Source organism: Aquarana catesbeiana, linkage group LG04, assembly GCF_042186555.1.
Source record: "Aquarana catesbeiana isolate 2022-GZ linkage group LG04, ASM4218655v1, whole genome shotgun sequence".
Lineage (NCBI taxonomy): Eukaryota > Metazoa > Chordata > Amphibia > Anura > Ranidae > Aquarana > Aquarana catesbeiana.
The window spans coordinates 415,879,867-415,903,519 of NC_133327.1; the positions used below are offsets into that span (position 1 = coordinate 415,879,867).

Sequence of the window (23,653 nt, forward strand, 5' to 3'; positions counted from 1 at the left end):
TTTAGCCTGTGATATGTTGTAACAGCCGCTAGATTGAAATTACAGAAACAAAAGTATTACATAGTTGTAACCAGTGACAATGTAACAATTGTTAAGACAATCTTTGAAGCAGAAGCCCATGGCAGCAGCTTCTACTTACAGATACTGTGTATACTATACAATTGTAGGGGTCCTTTCTGATGGATGGCATCCATTCCAATCAGCAGGGAATCCATGAACAGATCCCTGGCTCACTCAGAACACAATGGAATGAATGGAACGTTTGTTTCTGTTCAGTTTTTTTCCTCCACTGGCTCTTCTTAGGTTCCTTTCCAACTTTTATCTGTCATGGTAAGGTGGAACATGGAAAAGGACACAAACCTATTATCTATTTTTTTGTATGTAGGTTGGATGGAAACAGACTCACTTCTCTTTATATCTGGTTGACCATAAACTAAAACTAAGTTTCTTCTGTTCAGAACTGCCTGAAAAATCTGACAGGCTGGTTCATCTGAAAGGATGGAATGACTAACATTATTGACAAAGTTTTGATGACCTTATTTTTTGCTATTATTACAATACTGTTTCCTGTAAATGTTACCTATTTAGTTAACACATTTACTGAGTATCTATTGTAGATTAGAAAAACCTCGTAAACATAATGAGAATATCAGACGAATGATCGTCCTTTTTTTTTTTTTTTTTTTACATACTAGTCTCATATCGAGACTGAAGAGGTTACTAAAGTTATGAAAATTCTCGTATGACAGAGTACAGCTTCGGAAGTGATGTCATGTGTTGTATTGTATTGTAATGTATTATTTCATTTCCGTGGTCTTGGTCTTCCAATTTTTTTCGGATGAATACTGTGCTGATCAACTACTTTAGTCCCGGAAGGTTTTACCCCCTTAATGACCAGAGCATTTTTTGCGATACGGCACTGCATCATTTTAACTGACAATTGCGCTGTCGTGCGACACCGTACCCAAACAAAATTGATGTCTTTTTTTTCCGCACAAATAGAGCTTTCTTTTGGTGGTAATTGATCACCTCTGTGGTTTTTATTTTTTGCACTATAAACAAAAAAATGCCGACAATTTTGAAACCCCCCCCCTTTTTTTTTAACTTTTTTACTATAATACATATTCAAAATAAAAAATATATTAAAAAACAAATGTATTCATCAGTTTAGGCCGATATATTTTCTTCTACAAATTTTTGGCAAGAAAAAATCGCAATAGGCGTATATTCGATTGGTTTACGCAAAACCTACCGCGTTTACAAACTACGGGATAGATTTAGGGACTTTTTAAAATTATTTATTTTTACTGGTAATGGTGGCAATCTGCAATTTTTAGTGGGACTGCGACATTGCGGCAGACAAATCTGACCCCAAGTGACACTTTTTGGGGACCAGTGACATTATTACATTAACCAGTGCTAACAAAAATGCACCGATCAAGGTAAAAATGACACTAGCAGGGAAGGGGTTAACACTAGGGGGCGATCAAGGGGTTAAAGGGGTTGTAAACCTTAGTGTTCTTTCACCTTAATGCATCCTATGCATTAAGGTGAAAAAACACCTGTCAGTGACTGGCCCCCCAGCCCCCCGTTCTACTTACCTGAACCCTCGAACTTGAACCACAGGGAGGCGCTGTCTCTCTGCCCGGGGTTCTCGGCTCTTGATTGGATAGATTGATAGCAGTGCAGCCATTGGCTCCCGCTGCTGTCAATCAAATACAATGACGTGAGTGCCAGGGGGCGGGGCCAAGTCCTGCATTCAGCCTCTATGGACGCCAAAAGCTGAACTCGGGAGCGCGCCTGCAAGGTAACCCCGTCAGGGAAGCGCTTCTCTGAGGGGGTTATCAGATGTGGGGAGGAGCCGAGAGAGCCGCCGGGGGACCCCAGAAGAGTAAGTTCGGGGCCACTCTGTGCAAAACGAGCTGCACAGTGGAGGTAAGTATGATATGTTTGTTATTTTTTATTTTTTTATTTTTACCTTTACAATTACTTTAAGTGTGTTCCCTCAGGGTGTTCTAACTGTAGGGGGATGGGCTTACTGAAACATGACAGGGATCACTGCTCCCGATCACTGGGAACAGAAGATCTCTGACATGTCACTAGGCAGAACAGGGAAATGCCTTGTTTACATAAGCAGTTCCCCGTTCTGACTCTCCTCGTCGCGATCACGGGCCACCGGCGGACAATGCGCGCACCAGCTATCCTGCCTTTGTGGACTGACCTACAGGTATGTCAGTTTGCGCAGGAGAGCTGACCTGCCGCAGTATATCTGCGTGAGCAGGTCGGCAAGTGGTTAAATAAAAATCGTACGTTCTGGTGTCATACAAGAAAAATGTTCGCGTTTGTCCCTTCAGAGAATTTAGCATGAACTGTCGTGCTCTCGTACGATTGCTTCGAAAGCGGTATTTTTTTGGTCCGATTTTCTGCATATAAGGCACATCTATTGTATTCTATCCACTGAATTTAAATTTTCACTCACTTTTCACTCTTTGTAATTGAAATCGTCACAGAAGAAAAACAAGGTACTTGAGGTTCCATAAAAGAAAAGTATATAGGTGTTCTTTGTGTTAATATTTAGGCCCCCGAGCAGAAAATTAGATTTGGGAGCAAACCAGGTTGACAAGAAACCAATTATACTCTCCTGCCATTACCTCAAATAAATTATTCAGAATCACAAAAGCTTTATATTTTGGATTTTTTTAAAGCCATTTGGTTCTGACTAATAACTGAAGCATTTCATATAAGTTTGTCTCATATGTTTTATAACTGAAATGTCAAATATGAACACTTGTTGGAAGCAATACTTGCTTTTTAATTGGTTCTGCAGAACACATTTATCATGGCGTAATTAAAAAAAAACCCTATAACCTAGAAGGACCTATGAGGATAAGGCTTGAATTGCTGATTTATTTTTTAAAACGGAACTCTATCCTCACCGGTTTCTGTCCTATCTGCTTCTGCCCTTGGTGCTCGGTGGAAAACTGTGTGTCTCTTTAATTCTATCCCCCTCCACACTGTGTCCCTCCAAACTTTCATTGAGGGGCATTGCAGCAGGCACACTACCTGTATGCAGATGTCCAGCCTACCACAAGACCTGGTGACTGTCTGACATGCTCCCTAGGCTTTAGGGGGTTTCATTCACTGCTGCTGTGTTTTATATGGTGCGCACAGCTTCCACTGTGCCAGTGCCAGCCAAATAACTTTTTAATCTTTAATGCTAGCCCTTAGTTAAAAAGACACTAATCGATATAATCCATAGTCCTAGTCCATCTTAGGCTTGACCAAGAGAGGGTGGCTACATTCCTACATACAACGGGACCATGGAGAATGAATGTAGCCACTAGGGTTGCCACCAGGGGCGGACTGACAACTCATGGGGCCCCCGGGCAATAGGAGATTATGGGGCCCCTGGGCAATAGGAGAAGATTATGGGGCCCCCGGGCAATAGGAGATTATGGGGCCCCCCAGGCAATAGGAGATTATGGGGCCCCCAAGCAATAGATTATGGGGCCACACAGTATACACACACACACATACAGTATACACACACAGACACACAATATACACACACAGTGTACACACACAGAATACACATACACACACTGAAAAGGTACTGGAGAGGCGGGCAGCTATAATCTTGGAATTTTTAAAAAAACACAGATTTTTACACACTGTCCCTGGTTTTATTGAGGCTGGCAACCTTGATGGGGCCCCTTAGTGGCATGGGGCCCCCTAGGCAGTGCCCGAGTGCCCGAATGGTGAGTCCGCCCCTGGTTGCCACCTTTTCTTCAAGCCAAACCCAAACACTTTAGCGGCCTGGGACACCTTTGGGTGCCCCAGGGAGAGTAGTAATGCGGTGCGCATAGCATGTCACAGCAAACAGTGGGTGTGGCTAAATTACTGTTGCTGACATCATCGGCCTGCCCCCCAGTGATGTTAAACCTGCCCCCAGACAGCCGCCCACAGCTCCCGGACGGCAGCAGATTTGTGTGTGGCTATCTTGGTTACTTGGGGAGCCACAGCCCAGTCTGAAAAATGTGTCCGGATTTCAGTCTGCCTGAAACCCGGACACATGATTCAAAACCTGGACTGTCCAGGTGAATCCCGGACAGGTGGCAACCTTAGTAGCCACCCTCTAACAGGAAGTCAGATCACAGCAGCAAAAATTTGGAGCTTTTGAGAAAGCTGGGAGCAATAGAAGGTACCTTTTAGAGCTAGGAAAATATACTTGGATACCTTTTTTTTTATAAAGCCAGATTTTAGTGCCACTTAAATACATACTTAGACAAGGATCATGTAAGCTGGGACCCACTGCCTCCTTGGATGTCTCTGTTACATTATAGGCAGCAGTGTTTTCATGGTTTTAATGTGAGATCTCCTGCATGCACAGACATGTTCTGGATCTCTGCCAGGTATATGGGACAAAGAAGAGACCCACAGTGCTTCTGCACATGTGTGGGATCTTGTTTCTAGATTGCAGATTCCAGAATTAAATGCTTCTTATATGCTTTTTATTTGGAATATACAACATTATATATTTGATCTCTGAATAGTAGACTTTGGTCCAAAGCTTTCAGCACTGAAAACAACTCATACCATTCATCTACAACCTATCTATGTTAGATAAATTCATCCATACACCAAACTTATCCCTCCCCTAGAGTGCCCCCACTCTGGATTAGGGAGCAATAGACACCTTTGGATAGCAGAATTGTCAGTCTGGGGGTACAGATTTAACAACACTAAAGCTTGCCATAAACAGATTGAATTTTGGCCATTTTAGAAGGGACTGCCCAAATTTCGATTCTTCTATGGCCGTTCCCGCTAGAGAGAAGCTGATCTAAGGATTGGCTTCTCTCAAATGGGAATATTGGAGTCCTTGCTGTCAGAATACAATAGTGCAGCAGGAAGGATTGTCCTGTCTACCACAATTGTGTGGTATGGAACGCATTCATTTTTTATTTTTTTATCAGCTCGCTGGATCATAAAAAAAAGACACTTCTACAATGGGTATAGAAAAGAATTACCCCCCCTTTAAAAAAAATCACATTTTGTTGCTTTGCAGCCTGAAATGAAGACAGATACAGTTTTTGTTTTATCCAGTTATATTTATATAACTATATATATTTCGTGTAACTTATAACATCCAAGTGAAAGATATAACACCAACTTGTCAGAAAAAAAAACAATTCAAAAACAGAGTCATTGAGTTGTAAAAAAGACCACCCCTTTTCCTAAAAATTACTTAATTAGGTGTAGCTAATCACTTTCTCAATGGCACACAAACCATTTGACTTTCAACTGTGATCAGCTGTGTCATTTTGATTAGCTCAGCATGAAAAGAGCTTTCCTGGAGCATTTCAGTCCCTGTTAGTGCAACTGAAGCAAACAATCAACTATGGGTGGCAAGGCACTGTCAAAAGATCTCTGGGATAAAGCTGTGGACAGGCACAAGTCAGGAGATGGAATGCCTAGAAGCACAGTGAAGTTTATTATTATTAAGTGGAAGGTATTTGGAACAACACAGACCCTCCCTGGATCGGGACATCACTTCAAACTGGATGAGAGAGCCAGGAGGAAACTGGTAGGGAGGCTACCAAGAGGCCTACAGCAACTCTGAAGCAGTTGCAGGAATTTATGACAAAGAGTGGTCATTGTGTGCATGTGACAACAATATTACAAATTCTCCACAAATGTGACTTGTATGGGGAGGTTGCCAGGAAAAGCCACTCCTCAAGAAAGGCCACATACAGTCATGTCTGAGTTTTGCCAAAACGAACCTTGGATATTCTGAGGCCACATGGAAAAAGATGTTATGGTCAAATGAGACTAAAATTTAATTATTTGGCATCAACACCAAACGATATATCCAATACAGCTCACCATCCAAATAACACCACTCCTACAGTAAAGCATGGAGGTGGTAATATCATGTTATGGGGTGTTTCTCAAATTCTTGAGGAAAATCTGCTGCCCTCTGCCACAAAGTTGACAATGGGAAGAAGGTTTACCTTCCAACATGACAATGACCCAAACCACATTACAAAAATGACCACACAGTGGTTGAAGGAGAACAAGGTGAACACTCCTTCCATGGCCTAGTCAGAGCCCAGACTTAAACCCCATTGAAAATCTGTGAAATGACTTGAAGACTGAAGTCCACAAACGATCACAATCAAATCTAACTGAATTTGAGCAGTTCTGCAAAAAAGAGTGGGCAAATATTGCAAAGTCTAGATGTGTAAAGTTAGTAGAGGCATATCCCAACAGACTAATTGCTGTAATTAAAGCAAAAGGTGGTTCAACAAAATACTGACACTAGGGGGTGATCCTTTTTCCAACTCATTAATTCTATTTTTTTTTTATTATTTTTTTTTACATGTTGATGTTATATCTTTTTACTTGGATCTTATAATAAATACAGCTGCATAAAACCATGTCTGTCTTCATTTCAGCCCTCAAAGGGGGTAATTCTTTTCTATACCCACTGTATGTCCAGCTTAACAAACTGAATCTAAACTCCAGCTAGCACTTTTTAAGAAGTTCTAGTAACGTTTTTTTCCTTTTGAGATAAGGATTTTACATAAGTAAATAAAAGCTCACCATTTTAGGCACCCCCGCCAGTGTTAAATGCTACATCTGCAGGACAGCTTGTTCTGTTGAAAAATAACAGACTTACTGGCAGGATCATCAGGTGAAAAAAAAAAGAAAGTCTAAAAAAGAAAACAAATGCAGCCATCATATCTAAGGATTGGCAAACTGCAGTAAAATAAATGTTTGCTTTTGCATTTAATACTGCTTTAACTTATAACATAACACTAAAATGAGACACCTAACAGTAACCATAATTTCTTTGGGCAGTATGAGAACATAAGGCCTTTGAGGAAGCAATATGAGAACAAGGAAACATGAAAAACTCTTCAGACATAGGTACTTTGAGCTATAATATAAGTGTTGTTTTTTGCTTCATTGCCCTTTTAGACCTTATCGGCCATATAATCAGCCCTGTTATAGCTGAAAAAAAAAACTCTTATGTTATAATGCCAATATTCATTTACTTTGTATAACCTGCATCTGTCACTTGGATTGGTACGTAATAGCTTTTGGCACCATACAGTTAGTATGACCATGATAAGTCCATTATTTCTTTAGCAAATCTTCATTTGTTTTTTACACTAAGCAAAGTCCAAGGCCTGTGCAGCAAATTAATCAGGATTTACGTAAGAACATGAGTAATTGGTAATGCCACAGCTGCCATGTCATTCCTGAGTCCTCCCTTGTCCTTGTTTCTCCTATCTACTTATTACCGTTCTTAACTGTGGGCCGAAACATTTTACTTTGCTGGAAATGAACAGATTTTTTTTTTTTAACAGAAAAACCTTGTTTCAATACTTAAAGTGGAGTTCCAACGACATATAGCAATTAAAAAAAAAAAATCCATCTGTTATAATCATAGTATACTAATGCTGCACTCATTAGCCTGGTAAATTGCGCCGCTGTTGTTTATATTTTATGAAAAAATGAACCTTAAATTCCTCCTGGGCGTTCCCATCATGCTTGTGGGCAGGCGAAGCCCACAAGGATAAACTTCCAGGATACGGTGCTGCTGAATAACCAGCATGCACCGCCCGTTCTCGCACAGGCGCAGTAAGCACACCTCGCAGCGCAGTAAGCTTGTCAGGATGCAATCACAATGGGTGTCGTGGTCGGAAGTGCCCGCCCTGTTGTGATGGCAACCAAGATTCTCAATAACACGATAATAGCCCTCGGCACTGCCCACTGACTCCTAGGAAAGGATGACACACATCTCCCAGGAGGAATAGCAAGCACAGGCGCCGAGGGAAATTAGGTCAATCGCCGTGGAGAGGAAGTGGCAGATTACAAGGGCCGCGTAGCAACAGTGCAGCAGGGGTGATTAAAAAAAAAAAGTTACAAATGTTGTTGCTGAAGTGTAATACTGTTTATTGCTATAAAGTACATTTTATGGGTGGAACTCCGCTTTAACTGCTTTAGTCCCAGAAGATTTTACCCCCTTCCTGACCAGAGCACTTTTTGCGATTCGGCAATGTGTTGCTTTAACTGACAATTGTGCGGTCGTGCTACCTTGCACCCAAACAAAATTGACATCCTTTTTTTCCCCACAAATAGAGCTTTCTTTTGGTGGTATTTGATCACCTCTGCGGTTTTAATTTTTTGCGCTATAAACAAAAAAAGAGCGACAATTTTGAAAAAAAACACAATATTTTTTGCGTTTTGCTATAATAAATATCCCCCAAAAATATATAAAAAAACATTTTTTCCCTCAGTTTAGGCCGATAGTTATTCTTCTACATATTTTTGGTAAAAAAAAAAAATCGCAAGCGTATATTCATTGGTTTGTGCAAAAGTTATAGCAGGATAGTTTTATGGCATTTTTTTTGTAATTTACATTTTTTTTTTTTTTTTTTTTTAGTAATGGCGGCGATCTGCAATTTTTATGGGGACTGCGACATTATGGTGGACACATCGGACACTTTTGACACTATTTTGGGACCATTGTCATTTATACAGCGAATAGTGCTATAAAAATGCACTGATTACTGTGTAAATGACACTGGCAGTGAAGGGGTTAACCACTAGGGGGCGATGAAGGGGTTAAGTGTGTCCTAGGGAGTAATTCTAACTGTGGGGGGTGATGGGCTTCCAGTCACATGACAGCGATCACTGTTCTCGATGACAGGGAGCGGTGATCTTTATCATGACACAAGGCACAAGGCTTCCCTGTTTTGAGACTCCGTGACATGATCGCCAGGAGACCGGCAGACATCGAGTCCGCCAGTCCGTGGGCACAGTCACGGTCCCCGCCTCTTACAGGGGACGTACAGGTACGCCCATTTGCCCACCACTGCCATTGTGTCAACGTATATCGGCGGTCGGCAAGTGGTTAACTTTACTTGCTTCACACTCTGCATGCTTTAAACTGTTGAATTCCTTTTTTTGATTGATTGTTTTAATGGGTTGCACCAGCGTGCAAATGCCAAGTGTGCCTAATGGCCTGTCAGGGTCGTACAATGCTATTTGTAATATGCAGCATGGAGGAGGTTAATGTATTGCCACTGGTTACTAATGCATTAGTGATCAGTGGAATTGAATTGACCACTTTGCGCTGCATTAGTGGCACCAGTGTCAATGTTTATAAACCCCTTCATACTGCAGCATACAGGGGTTAATTAACACTGACATTGTAGCCACTGCCACTAATGCAGCACAAAGGGGTTAATTAAATGCCACTAGTCACTAATGCATCGGTAACCAGTGGCAATACATTAACCCCCTGCATGCTGCATATTACAAATAGCATTGTAAATGAATTAACTCACCCCCCACCACAAAAACCCCGTTGCCCCCCCTGTAGCGATGTCACTGAGTGTAAACTATTAAATTTGGATTTTATTGATTTGAGGAATATTTCACAATCCTAGTGTGGATAAGCAATGATAGGTTTAGAATTTGGATTATTGTATAGCTTCTTTACACATAGCAAGTCTGGTTAGATGAATGTATAACTCCAGTCAGCAGCAACACAAAGCTGAAGTGGATTATTTCCTTGCTCTCTTCTACTAAAAAGAATGTTTTGTTGGTGCCTGCGTCCCTTTTGGAAGTCTCCCCTCAGTTCCTTTGCTGTAATAAATAAAGACACAGACAACAGTAGAAACTGATGGAAGATTCAACCCTTCACCTCTCTAACAAAAACTAGAAAGATGTTTTGGCTGGAGGTACACTTTATTCAGCATAGACACCATCAATACAGTTATGTAGTCTGTTTTACTTACACCATATTTTATCACATACACTGGCTGATCTTTAAAGTCCTACTCCTGACATTTCTTTTTTTTTTCCCATGTTGTCACTAATTTTCTAGAATGTGGAGAACCATAGATGAAAGCTGACCTTTCTGTGCTGCATTGTTTTCTACCTCACAGGTGAAACACAGTTTCTTTTGTGCACAGGAATGGAGTAACAGGAGCTAGAAACTAAACAGAAAGGCTCGTGCAAAAAGTAAGAAAATGAAAAGTAACATAAGGTAGGCAAAGGCGGTAATATTATAATCTCTGTTGTATTGTCACTTACACATACTTTACTTACAAAGCTGATGAGGTGGCATTTAAATAACTGAATAACTCGGTGATCAAGATTCCTGTGTGCTTCTTGTTGTCATTCACCATGTTACTTGGATATGTGTAACTGTGTGTTATGTTACACTAGAATCAATCAGTGCTTTTACCAGAGGGAAATCAAAGGAGTTACAGCCTGTATACTGTAAAAGTACATGTAGACGTGAGGTGACAATTGCTCTGTTTGGCCTTTTTGGGCTGATCAAGTGTTCGCTCTATGGAGCTAATTCAGGGCTGGGTCAAGGTGGAAGAGGCACCTACTTTGGGTGTCATGCCACCGGGGGGCCCTGTGTTGGTGTCAAATTGGTCTGCATGACTGTCGTCCCAGAAGGAAGTCAGAAAGTCTCTTCTAAAGATGATGAATAAGAAAGCCCGCAAAAGACAAGCAGACTAAGAACATGGTTTACTGGAACCATGTCCTGTGGTGTGATGAGACCAAGATAAACTCATTTGGTTCAGATGCTGTCAAGCGTGTGTGGTGGCAACCAGGTGAGGAGTACAAAGACAAGTGTGTCTTGCCTACAGTTAAGCATGATGGTGGGAGTGTCATGGTCTGGGGCTGCATGAGTGCTGCCGGCACTGGGGAGCTACAGTTCACTGAGGGAATGATGAATGCCAACAAGTACTGTGACATACTGAAGCAGAGCATGATCCCCTCCCGTCAGAGACTGGGCCGCAGGGCAGTATTACAAAATGATAACGACCACAAACACACCTCCAAGACGGCCACTGCCTTGCTAAAGAAGCTGAGGGTAAAGGTGGTGGACTTGCCAAGCATGTCTTCAGACCTTATCCGTATTGAGCACCTGTGGGGCATCCTCAAATGGAAGGTGGAGGAGCACAAGGTCTCTAACATCCACCAGCTCCATGATGGCGTCATGGAGGAGTGGTAGAGGACTCCAGTGGAAACCTGTGAAGCTCTGGTGAACTCCATGCCCAAGAGGGTTAAGGCAGTGCTGGAAAATAATGGTGGCCACACAAAATATTGACACTTTAGGCCCAATTTGGACATTTTCACTTAGGGGTGTACTCACTTTTGTTTCCAGCAGTTTAGACATTAATAGCTGTGTGTTGAGTTATTTTGAGAGGACAGTAAATTTACACTGTTATACAAGCTGTACACTCACTACTTTACGTTGTGGCAACGTGTCATTTCTTCAGTGTTGTCACATGAAAAGATATAATAAAATATTTACAAAAATGTGAGGGGTGTACTCACTTTTGTGAGATACTGTAACTATACCAGGCCTTTGGTTACCCAGGTGGTATGATCTTAATAAACAGAAGCTAACCTTGACACTAATATGCTGGAAAAACAAACATTTCATACTCACATCAAATACATTAATCTTTGCAGAGACTGGGTGGCTAACAACAATTTACTAACAGTGACAGTATAAAACTGAAACAGAGAAAGTTTAACTCTCTGATTATGCCAAATGTGCAAATGTATGCAACAGCTTGTTTGTGAATCATAAACTGGCAAGAATGATGTTCATATGCTGTATTTAACACGGCAATCATACATTGTATAAAGCAATGGTGTTAATCCTCAATTTATTTTCTTTGCTGATCATGAGCCCAGATTATTTTCAAATAACAAGTGTTGGCTACGGGCAAGGTAACATTATTAAAACATCTAAATTTAGAATAGTGAAAATATCTATGTAGGGGTATAAAATGTGTTTCTGGATACATTTCTGGTATCTGGTACATTTGTTCCTGGCCAGGACTAGACTTATACTAATAATGTAGAAGATGGCCACATTGGCCACTTTGTTGGACTTGGTAATGCAAATAGCTAGATACTGAAGGCAGAGGAGAAATCTCCGCTCCCCTTGTGAGCCAAGGAGATCCCACAGCAGGTAACACCACAGGTACTAGCCCGGCTCGCCACAGCGACAAACAAGGAAACTTGGAATAGGCAGCCGCACACCACAACATATGACTAAGCACAAGATGTGTGAAACATGTTAACCTTCCATTCATTCCTGTGACTGCATCTGTCTGCATTAGAATAAATAAGTTTTATTGGTATCCTGTTGTGGTGTGCGGTGTGCGGCTGCCTATTCCAACTTTCCAATACAAATAGCTAAATGATAAATGATGTGGCTGGGATTTTTCCTGATGTTTTTTTGAGCTACAGTCTGACATGTGCTAGCTATTATACATGTGTATTTCCAGTAGGTGCACTGATATTGCTAAAGGTAACTGTAAAAGCTAACTAAAAGTAAACATGCTGCATGAAGGGTACCGCAGTGCATATGGGTGTCATGTAGTGCAGGCTTTGCCCACAGCAGAAGTGCATACACAATGTCATACATTCTGGGGAATTCAATAAAGCATTTGCCCCACTTTTCTGGCAGTATGGTCCTTTAAAAGTCCCAGCACCAGATTCAAAATGCCCTGTCTCCAGTTTTGGTAGCTTTACCGAAACATGCAGCTGATTTAAATAATCTTCAAAGCGCCACTTATACCAAGCGGCATTTTTACTGGACCAAGTTCAAAAATGATAACTTCCAGTTTGTAGATAAAGAAACTGGAGGTAATTAGCATTATCTGTAGGTTGGTGGATAGAGACAGGCACAGTGCAGAGTGCCTGTCTCTGTACGCTGTGTAGAAGGCAGTGTGTTTGCAATCCTACCCCCTCCCCACCTGTCACTGGTTGTGAAGGACGACAGCTTGTTGTTCACAGCTGACAGCCTCCTTAGCAGTGTTGCCAACCTCTCAAAGTGAAATGTACTGTCAGGATGCCAAAATTTTGCTGACAGCACCAATGTTTTTACTGACAAAACTCATGAAATTTACTTACAGAGCCAAATTTTTTACTGACACTTCAAAAAAGTACATAAAATTACAATTTTCAGTGCAAAACAGTGCAGCTATCAATATTTAAGCTACAAACAAATATCTAGTGTTATTAGCAATGTGTTTAAGGTATAACAAAAGGCAAAAAACATATTTTTCCATTTACATGAAGGTTAGGTTAATATAACCCAGCACAGAGTTCCCACTTACATCAGAGTCTGCAGGGTTTTCCTTTATAAAGTAAATAAACAAAAACACTAAGCGCAATAATGTTCTAGCGTGACATATACAATCAAATAAGTGTAAATCAAATGTATGTGAATGCACGTGCAATTAATTAAATAAAAATTGTTAGATTGGCAATGATATCAAGCTGCTATCAATTATATAGTGGTCAGAATCCCCTAAAAATTAAAACATATAACATAGATTGATGCGCTCTGATACAAAGTTCAATCAATGTGAGAAAATAATTTTTTGTGCTAAAAAACCAATGTGAAAAAAATTGCTACCAAATCGCTAAAAAAATTGCATATATATAAAATCTCAAATATATGAAAAAATCGCAAATATTTAAAAACTGTGTTCCTCCAGTTATACAAATCCACTGGAAGTGGTGCGATATCTCCAAAGTAAAGTAAGCAACAATTGTGTATAGATATACTAAAAATGCGTTTGCAAATAGTAATCAATCCAAATTAGTGCCAATAAATAAATAAATTAGATATATTCCCTGTGATAAGTGTTGAATCCTCCATAATAAAAAATAAATAAATGATATGCTTATAAAGGTGCAATATATATACAATTGATGAGTATAAATAGATAAATAGTGCCAATAGAATCTGATTAAATATAGATGATTAAATTCATGAGACAGGATAAGTAACAGGCGACAGTTCAATCCTCAGTAATCTGGGATATCTGGATTCCTGCAGTACTTTTTTGTTCACCCTCTGAGCTATTTCTTCCACAGCCACAATGAATGGTAATTTTCTCAGTATCAAGTGGTTTTATGTAAAATAAACAAAGAGAGAAAACATTGCGCAATATTGTTACAATAAAAGTTCACAGGCAAAACAGCACAGTGATACACTCACGTGTGCCTGACTTGTTTAAGAGCCCTTGCACACTGGGGCGAGGGCTTGCACACTGGAGCGATGCGCTGGCAGGACGGTAAAAAAAGTCCTGCTAGCAGCATCTTCGGAGCGGTGAAGGAGCGGTGTGTATACCGCTCCCTTACCGCTCCTGCCCATTGAAATCAATGGGACGGCGCGGCTATACCGCCGGCAAAGCGCCTCTGCAGAGGCGCTTTGCGGTGGTATTTAACCCTTTCTCGGCCGCTAGCGGGGGGGGTAAAACCCCCCCGCTAGCGGCCGCATACCTACGGTAAAACGCCGCTAATAATAGCGGCGTTTTACCGCCGACGCTGCCCCCCGCCCCAGTGTGCAAGGGCTCTTAGGCATGCAGATAAGCAGATAGACAGATCTCAGCTGGCTTGTAAGGACAAGGCTTGCTACCTTACAAGCCAGCTGAGATCTGCCTTTCTGATTATCTGCATGGGGGTTACTGCAATAAGAGGGAACCTTTATATCAGTGCCCCCCCTTACCTTACTGTATCCACTCCCCGAGTCTCCCCTTTACATCAGTGACCCCCACCATGTAATATAATGCCACCTCTGACCTGCCAAATGCTTGCTCGCTTCACCTTGGGTCGGTCTGCACCACCAGTCTCTTCTCCAGTCCAGGGCTCCCGGTGAAGCTCCCGCTCCTGCCTCCTGGCTCTCTGGCTGGCTCCGCTGCAATTTGTAAAAGGCACCAAGCGGCGCCATGAAATCACCACGCCTGCCCCCTCCGGCCAACCCCAGCCAGCTCGAAACTGCGTATGCATCACCGCACCCCCACCCCCTGGCCGAACCCAGCCATGCCCCACCAGGTTCTGGACTGCATGCGGAACTACGCTGTCTGTAATGAACATTTATGAACAGCTTGTAAATTGCGGATAGTTGGTAACCCTGCCTCCTAGCAACCATTCACTTTGACTGTAGGTGTACCCTGATGAAGAAGATGAGACATGCAGGGATTGCCCAAGACATTGTGCTGCCTGTGTCCAAGAATGAAATGCCCACCAAAAGGCCCCCACATCCATTATTTTACATCATGATAATTAAAACTAAAATTAAATGTATCATGAAGTCAGATTTACATGCAACAGCATCTTGTAAATATATGAAAAAAGATATGACATACCATTATGTTCAATTCCAAGGGGCGGGCTAGGGCAGTATAGGGGTGGGCTAAGGCAGTATATATACAAGCTAGGGTAGCAAATAGATAGGCTAGGGTAGTATATGGGGAGACTAGGGTAATATAGGGACAGGCTAGGGTAGTATATAGACAGGCTAGGCTAGTATATGGACAGGCTACGGTAGTAATGGACAGGATAGGGTAGTATATAGACAGGCTAGGGTAGTATATAGACAGGCTAGGGGAGTATATGACCAGTCTAGGGTAGTATAAGGACAGGCTAGGGTAGTATTTGGACAGGCTAGGGTAATATATGGACAGGCTAGGGTAGTATATGGACAGGCTAGGGTAGTATATAGACAAGCTAGGAATGTATATAGACAGGCTAGGGTGTTATATGGACAGGCTAGGATGGTACATAGACAGGCTAACGTAGTAGATAGACAGGCTAGGGTAGTATATGGACAGGCTTGGGCAGTATAGGGGCAGGCTAGGGTAGTATATAGACAGGCTAGGGTAGTATATGGACAGGCTTGGGCAGTATAGGGGCAGGCTAGGGTAGTATATAGACAGGCTAGGGTAATATATAGACAGGCTAAGGCAGTATAGGGAAAGGCTAGGGTAGTTTAGGGGTGAGCTAGGGTAGTATATGGGCTGGCTAGAGTAGTATAATGGCAAGCTAGGGCTGTATAGTAATTTTTGACCATGACAGGTTATGCAACATTTGGCCATCCAGCAGATCAGCAGCCACTACTAGAAAAATTATGGACACCCTAAATTAAGAACTAAATTAAATTACCTCTCTGTTCCTCTCTCCCAGTGCTCCCACAGCCATCAGTGCCTAGCCTCCCACATGCACCAGAGCAAAATAAGGTGGACCAGGCACGAGGCCAGCCGCACCTTCTTCTCCAGTTCCACCCAATAGAAATGCAATCCTTGCAAGCTGCGCCTGAACATCAACTGCTGGCGGAGCTGGTGGGGAAGGAATCTTTCATTGCACTCTGTCTCCTGTGGGTACCCCGCCTCCGCTTTTTAATGGAGGTTCCAGTCATAAATACCCTTACATAGGCTACACAGCATGTACAAATAATTTACACAGCATATGGTTCCTTTGGAATTTTTCCTTTTTTTGGTGCACTAGGAACAATTGTGCTGCCTGCCAAAAAATAATTTTATTAAAGTGTATGTAAATCCAACCATTTTAGTTGTCACCAGAAGAGGAGGTTAGAGTGAGTCTTCCATTGTGGACATCTGTTTTGGTGAGAGGTGAATTACTCTGACTTTGAAAAGTTTTCCCTCAATTCATATTGCATCACTAGGACTCAAAGTACAAAAAATAATCTAACAAGGGTTTAAAAGTTTAGGCTATACAATCACTTTGACTGCATTCACACTTTGCATTTTTCATAGAAATATCATATCATATCAATTCAATCAACCCATACCAATGCACTCAGTAAGGCATACCTCAGTGTATGTCATCATGCATGTGCGTTAATGCACAATGGTGTGCATTACGACTTGAATTGACATATAATATAAAAAATGAGAGCTGGAAGTTTCTGTGTACATACAGCAGCTGTATTTGCTGCTGCTGTCAAAAGGCGCTAAAGGGCTAAAAAATGCTTTCACACTGGAGTGGTGCACTTGTAGGATGTTAGAAAAAGTCCTGCAAGCAGCATCTTTGGAGCAGTTTAGGATAGGGTGACCAGACGTTTCTGGGGACAATCCCCGGATTGAGGACACTGTCCCCAGAGCTCATCTGTCCCCAGATTGGAGGGGCGGTGCCAGGTGCAGGCTCCCCCTGCACCTCTGGCTGTCAGTTTAATATGCAGTGGGGGGAGGTGGCAGGGGGTGATCAGCAGCTGTGGTGCCCCTGGAGAGCAGGATCTCCCTGGGGCTAATAGTTCTCTTCCTGAGTGTATACCATGGAGAGGGGAGGGGTCTCCGACCTGGGCATGTATCAGCAAGACTCTGGGCGTGTGCTGAGGCGGGGGGGTGGGGGACGGTTCGCCTGGGGTGCCACTCACTGTCAGGCAGTCGTCTCCTGCTGTGTCAACTTTAATTCGATTCGCCTGGTGCCCACCGTCACACAAGCCCTGCCTCCTGATTTTATCCTTTGACAGACAGCACACTTGGCCAATGCCGGAATTTTTGTTTATATTTTATTATTATTATTGATTTATTTATTTATTTGAATAATGATAGGAATAATTTGTGAAGAATGTTGCCTGTGTGTTGTTGAATATTGACAGCATTTTTTTTTTTTTATTTAGCAGCACTCATGTTTTATTCCAGAAGTTTGAGCGGAGGAAGGAAGGCCCTTGTAGTGGAGACTGACGGGAGTAGTGGTGATCCTTGTACCAGGCAGGACTGTGTGGTGGGAGTGTTCGTGAGAGACAAGCAAGTGCGGAAATATACAGACGAATGCCCACCACCATGTGTGAAAATCAGACTGAAAGGGAGGGAAAGGGGTGAGCCCTGGCAACAGACAGCATACAATATAGGATTGCGCAAAAGTGCCTCCGTAGCATTAATTCATAAAAAAAATGATAAAATAAACTTATTGTAAAAGTGAAGAAGCCGTTTCATCTCTCAGGCATCTAATGCCTTATCTAGCTCATTAGCATTTAATGAATTTAAGGGTTGCTTCTTTGGCATTTTCAAACGTTCAAATAAAACAATGACCATCTCTTATAAATGTCCCAGGGATAATTTCACTTTTGGTACTGGTACTGTATGCCGATGGGAAAGCCAGGGGCACGTGACAGCTGTGACCCATAGTTTTTGAGGACTGCGTTGGGGCCCTCCATAGCAGGATATTGACAGCATTTTTTAAAGAATTCAATCCAATTGACTTGAATTAAAAAAGAAAAAAAAAGCTGATACTTTAAAAATGAAGTATGCAACAAAATATTTTTGGTGTGATCGAGTCCTTACTTATGCAATGTTTTTGTGCTAAATCCACAAAATGTGTTAACTCTCTCAAAATCTGGTATTGTACGGGTGCAGTACTGCTACAGTCATGTTACAATATTGGTATTTAAAAATAAAAATAAAAAGACATGAAAAATAAATAAATAGTGAACTGAAATCTGCGTGATTTAAAAAAAAATACATATTATTAACCTTTCTCTGCTGTTGACTTAAAATATGGCAAAATATGGTAAAATACAGGAAAGTTACTTAAGTAACATTTCGGAATTGTAATAAAAAAACTCAAATTCCTAGTGTTTACTGCAGTTACAGTATATTTACACAAAAGAAAAATCAATTTTCAATAACTGTTCTAAGTACATATGCATCTGCATTGTTTTCATTAATATCAATGACATTCAAATGAAGAAAACGAATTATATGCCATGTCCTGCAAAAAAAAAAGGAAAATCGCTAAACACACACTGCACATACACACATTTTAGTGCTTGAAGCCCACTGTGTCCTTAATAAAGTTTACTCAGCTCCCCTTTCTTTCCAGGAGAACAGAGCAGCACTGTGACTGTAATCCAGCACCAGGAAAGCATTGGCTTTGGCTCAGCTATTACTGTCATCACAAAAAGCTGTACCACCTACTCAGCTACACAAGCTGGCAAAAACAAGTGTTACCCAGCACCTGTGAGCAAAGTCATCCAGTGTTTCTAAACCTTACATGTTCCATCATCACAACAACTTAAATCCACAAACGGCTGTAAAATACACATTTTGAGAAAACCTAGACTCCCATTCCTATCCTAATTCTGGTAATGCTAGTTGCCCGACTGATCTACTGAACCCTATACTGCAAAATGGGAGTTCACCGCTCTAAGGCAATTACCTCTCCTGGGATCAGCTGTCTCCACAGTCAGGTTGGGTGCCAGCTCTGTTTGCAACAGAGACAGAAACAAAAATAATGCTGGATAGCCGCACTCCAATATTCACCTTTATTTTGTAGAAAATAGAAATCAAAGCACCATACGCAGATACAGACCAACTGCACTACTTCGAGGTACTGGCCCAGAGTAAATAAATATAGCAAGTGGCATTGAGTGTACTCGATCAGCGTATTTTTTTGAAGGTAGTAATTTTAAAATTCTTGAGGTTATTGGATGGGGCTGCCTACTATGTCCTATTAATATGGGCATCACTTATATTATTAGAATCCAAAATTTTCTGAATTATGGAATTGAAAAAGAATTAAAAAACACAAACATTTTTCAACGTTAGAAGCGTGAGGGCCCGTTCACACTTGAGCATGCACTAACTCACAAGCATTATCACACGTGCTTCCTTGTATTAATGCAGGTGAAGGCAGCCCAAGTATTTAGAATGGGCCGGTAGCACACATTAACACATGAAAAGGAGGGAAGAACTGCCACAGGGGGGGCGGACGAGTTGGGGGAGGGAGTAGGGCCCTGCTGGGGCTGGGGAGAGAGAGAGGAAGAGATTGAATTATGATTATGGGGTCTTTGTGTTCTGGGTTTATTTTTTTTTAATTTTTATTTTTTTATTTTTTTTGGGGGGGGGGGGGGGGGGTGTGGGATATGTATATGTTGTAAAAAAATTAGAAAGCTGAAGGGCAGATATGCTTAACTGCTGATAATATACAAAAACACGTGTAAAAAAAGTGCCTGCTGCATTTTCAGTAGCAACACAACACCCCACAATGCATGCTAAGTGCATTATGGCAGGCAGCTGTATACATGTGCATTGTGGTGCCATTGTAAATCAGTGGTACTACAACACAGTGCAAATAGTACTATATGTTATTGGAAAGTATAGGTAAGGTTTTAAGGGCAAATAAAAACATTTGAAAAAAACTACCTCCTCCATGCTAGCCCCTTAAAGTGATCTAACCTAACCTCCTATTCAGATGTTTATATACCTCCTTACCATCTACATTTCTTACTGTAGAAATCTTCTCTGGTGCTGCCTACACCTCCATATTACCTCCCCATAAACCCAAGTGGGGCTATACTTTTACAGTGGAGACACTAAAAGTACTACTACCCAATGCCAAATATGAAATGTCTTATGCAATATTCAGTACAATATAATTTATGATACAGTATTATCTGAATTGTTTTCTGATATATTACTTATTATAATTTTAAACAGTTGGGCATCAAAAGCAATTGGTAAGATGTCACATCTATTTTGGTTAATTCCTCCTCACACCTCTAATAAACATTACTTAGAAGATTAGGACACTGTAGCAGAGTATGCATTGGGTTGGATACTTGTAGAATACTCACCATATGAAAAAAGTATCAGGTGGTGAAATAAAATGGTTTTACTTGCAGGTCAGATTGAGGCAGCTCTGCACCTTTTGATATGGTTATGATTGGCTGATCCCGAGATGCTTATAGGATAATTATCATAGTAGAGTTGATCTGACAAATCTGCAATAATATGTTCATACATAGGTGAAGAGTTAGCAAAAGCCAATTGTATCTGCTCAGAAGTCCATAGATATTGCTTGGCCATCATAATTGATATAATACATGGATTACTTAGTACACATTGTCATCATTTGACAATTCCTATTGTTTTCCATTCAAATGTTTTTGGACCCATCTGCTAAGCAGACCCCCTCTACTCCATCTTCTCAATAGACACTGTTAGATGGACAACGTTATGATTAGGTATTTGCCTCATAATGAATTAATATATTTTGTCACCAATATTTAGGTACACTCTATGTTAGACATTGAAATGTTCAAAAGGAATCATAGCACAGAAGCCTTCTTATTGAAAATCACAGGTGATTCTCATTGTAGGCTATAACTATTTATCTAACATAAAACTCAATGACAAAACTCCTTAATAACTAACAGGCAAAGTCTCCATTTACCACATTTTTATTCATTGCCTTTCATTTTTCAAGCCTGATATTTTAATCCTGGTCTCTATTGTTCATGGAAGTTCATTTCATGGTACATTAGGTCTAAAATTCTTCTGTCCATTGCTGAATTATTGTAGGCAATGCCTTTTTTTCCCTTTGGAAATATTTCAGAGCACGCTCTATCTGCATGTGCTGGTTATTAACTCATATACTGTAGATTCTTTTAGAAAAGCTATAAGTATTACATGTTAAGAAATTAAATTAGTTGATTAGCGGGTAGATTTTGGCTATTATTTTAAAAGTTCTCCGTGCTGGATTTGAGCACCTCCTGACCTACTTATACATACCTTCATTGCACTCCCCCATTTATCTGTCCAAGCCTCTGAAATTTTGGGTATGGGGAAGCATGTGACTTCTTCTTATGTTGTAGTGCTCAGGCCTTAACAGCCAATCACCAGGCCTGAAACTGTCACATGAATAATCTCCACACCATCCAATACAGAGTTTACACAGGCTGTGATGTAACAATACTAAATAATAATTAATGGGTAATTTATTAAGTGGTTCCTTGACTACTAATGCTATGCGAGTGTTTATATCTAGGTAGGATTTCCCCTAACCACTATAGTAGCGGGAGCATTGGAGCACCTATAACTGACCACTAATATAAGTGTATCACCCTAGTTAGGTGCTAGCGAGATAAGTAAGAGGTAAATCTTTTGGGCTCTACTGTAGTCCGTGGCGTTTGTGGAGTTTTTGTCTACTCTGGGTTTTATACCTGTAGGCTTTCCTGTCTCCTCCTGTCTTTCCATAAATCTCTGGAACATAGTGGGTGGAGAAAGTAGAGTCCGAGCTGGCCCTGTATACAGCCTCAGCCAACTCCCAGTTGGGAGAGTGACCAGTAGGGGGCTAGAGAGGTAAATAGGGGCTAGAGCAGAGAGTAGCAGGGTTCTTTGCCTACTGGAGAGTGACTCAGCCTGGAAGTGCTGTCAAACCTTCCAAGGCTCAGAAAAGCTTTTAGAAGTCCTGGATGATTCTAGCTCACCAAGGAGCTGAAGGATCACCTCAAAGTTACAAGAACACCTGGGAAACATCCAAAGAGGATCTCCCTGGCATACTTTTGTGTCAGTGTCAGCTGAAACAAGAAGAATGCATTCAGATTGTCTGTGACACAGTTAGTGGGCCTTAGAGAAACTGTTGCTTTTGCACCCATTTTTTCTACATGGACTGTTCCAGACCTGCTGCCAGGGTTGTGTTTAAAGTAGAAGCCTCCTGGGCTGAGTTATTGTTACTTTCTGTACAGAACACTCTGCTTTATGTCAGTTAACAGTTGCAAGATAGTGTCCTCCTTCAAGTTGTTAGTTCTGGGTATCCCTAAGTTTTTCTCAATTCCTATCCCAGTTTTACAAAACAAATAAAAACCACAACAAAAAAAACACACTATCTGCCTGATTAATGTGTGAGGAATGAGTGGGATTTGATGCACCTGGCTAAAAATACCCCATGTCTGGCTATTTGAACCATCAAGGGATCACAACCTGGGTTAACAGTGGGACCATCCAACAATGTCTGCGCTACATAAATTAAAAGGGCATTTCCACTGACCACTGTGAGAAAGGGGACTTCTATTAGTGGAACTTTCCACTAACTATTTACACTCTAGCATTTACAAAAATGCTGTTCTTTTAAACACATACTGGAGCAAATTTAGTATCTTTTAGCATACCTGTATATTTAGTGCATTTTATTTTAAAACATGCAATATGATATGTTAAAATGCAACAAGAGGCCCAATATTATGTGCTAAAATGCAATGAAACAAGAGAAAATCAAATCGATCAAAAAGTATGTGAAAAAGAATTTTTATGCTTAAGTGTTTTGCATGGGGCTCTGAATTTTAGTTATATCATTTTGTTTGCCGATTCAATATTAGTAGAACAGTGGATGTTGGAGTAGTTTTATTAGACCACCTACCTAGACCACTTATAGATAGCTATTACAATTAGCCCACATATGGAAGCTTATCGACCAGGTTGATAATGAGAAGGGCTGAAAGATGAGGAACAATTCATTTCTGTAAATAAATGGGTCAGAATCAAAGGTCCAATAAAGAAGTGGACAGACTTTCTAGAGCTCTTAGTTCATGGTAGGAGATGGGAAGAGGAAGTTCAACAAATTCTTTTCCACTATATTTCACTATGTGAAAACGTTATTAATTATTACATATATATTATGGTCTAGGGCTGTGTGAAAATGTGCTAGTGCCACCAAAAGTACATTTGTCTCTTTTGGGTATGTTTTTCTGAAACCTAATTTTTGCATTACCTGTTTCATTGCTATTCCAAAACGTCTTGTCTTCGGACAGGCTCACAACCTCTTGTTTGCATGCTTTCATTTCCTACAAAAAACATTGATAGACATTATTTAACTGTTTTCCACTATGCACAATATCTTTTTGAATTATTTATTCAAATATTTAAAAAAGTTATCAAAATAGGCACACAAGACAACACACAAGACAACAGACAGTAAGTCCTAATATACATAAAATGGAGATCCTCTTATGTAAAACACTTATGAATGATACTCCTAAATAAGTATTGTATGCTGATGCTTCTATGCT

The 23,653-nt window shown here is 40.9% G+C and overlaps 1 protein-coding gene across 1 annotated transcript in view; it reads right to left on the minus strand.

Moving 5' to 3' along the window:
- The window catches only part of SGK1 (serum/glucocorticoid regulated kinase 1), a 206,663-nt gene that overhangs the window by 44,137 nt on the left and 138,873 nt on the right, over positions 1–23,653 (minus strand). Inside the window, exon 3 of the mRNA XM_073627312.1 lies at positions 23,356–23,428. Within this exon, the coding sequence (XP_073483413.1) occupies positions 23,356–23,428 (73 nt within the window). The remainder of the gene's footprint in view (positions 1–23,355; positions 23,429–23,653) is intronic.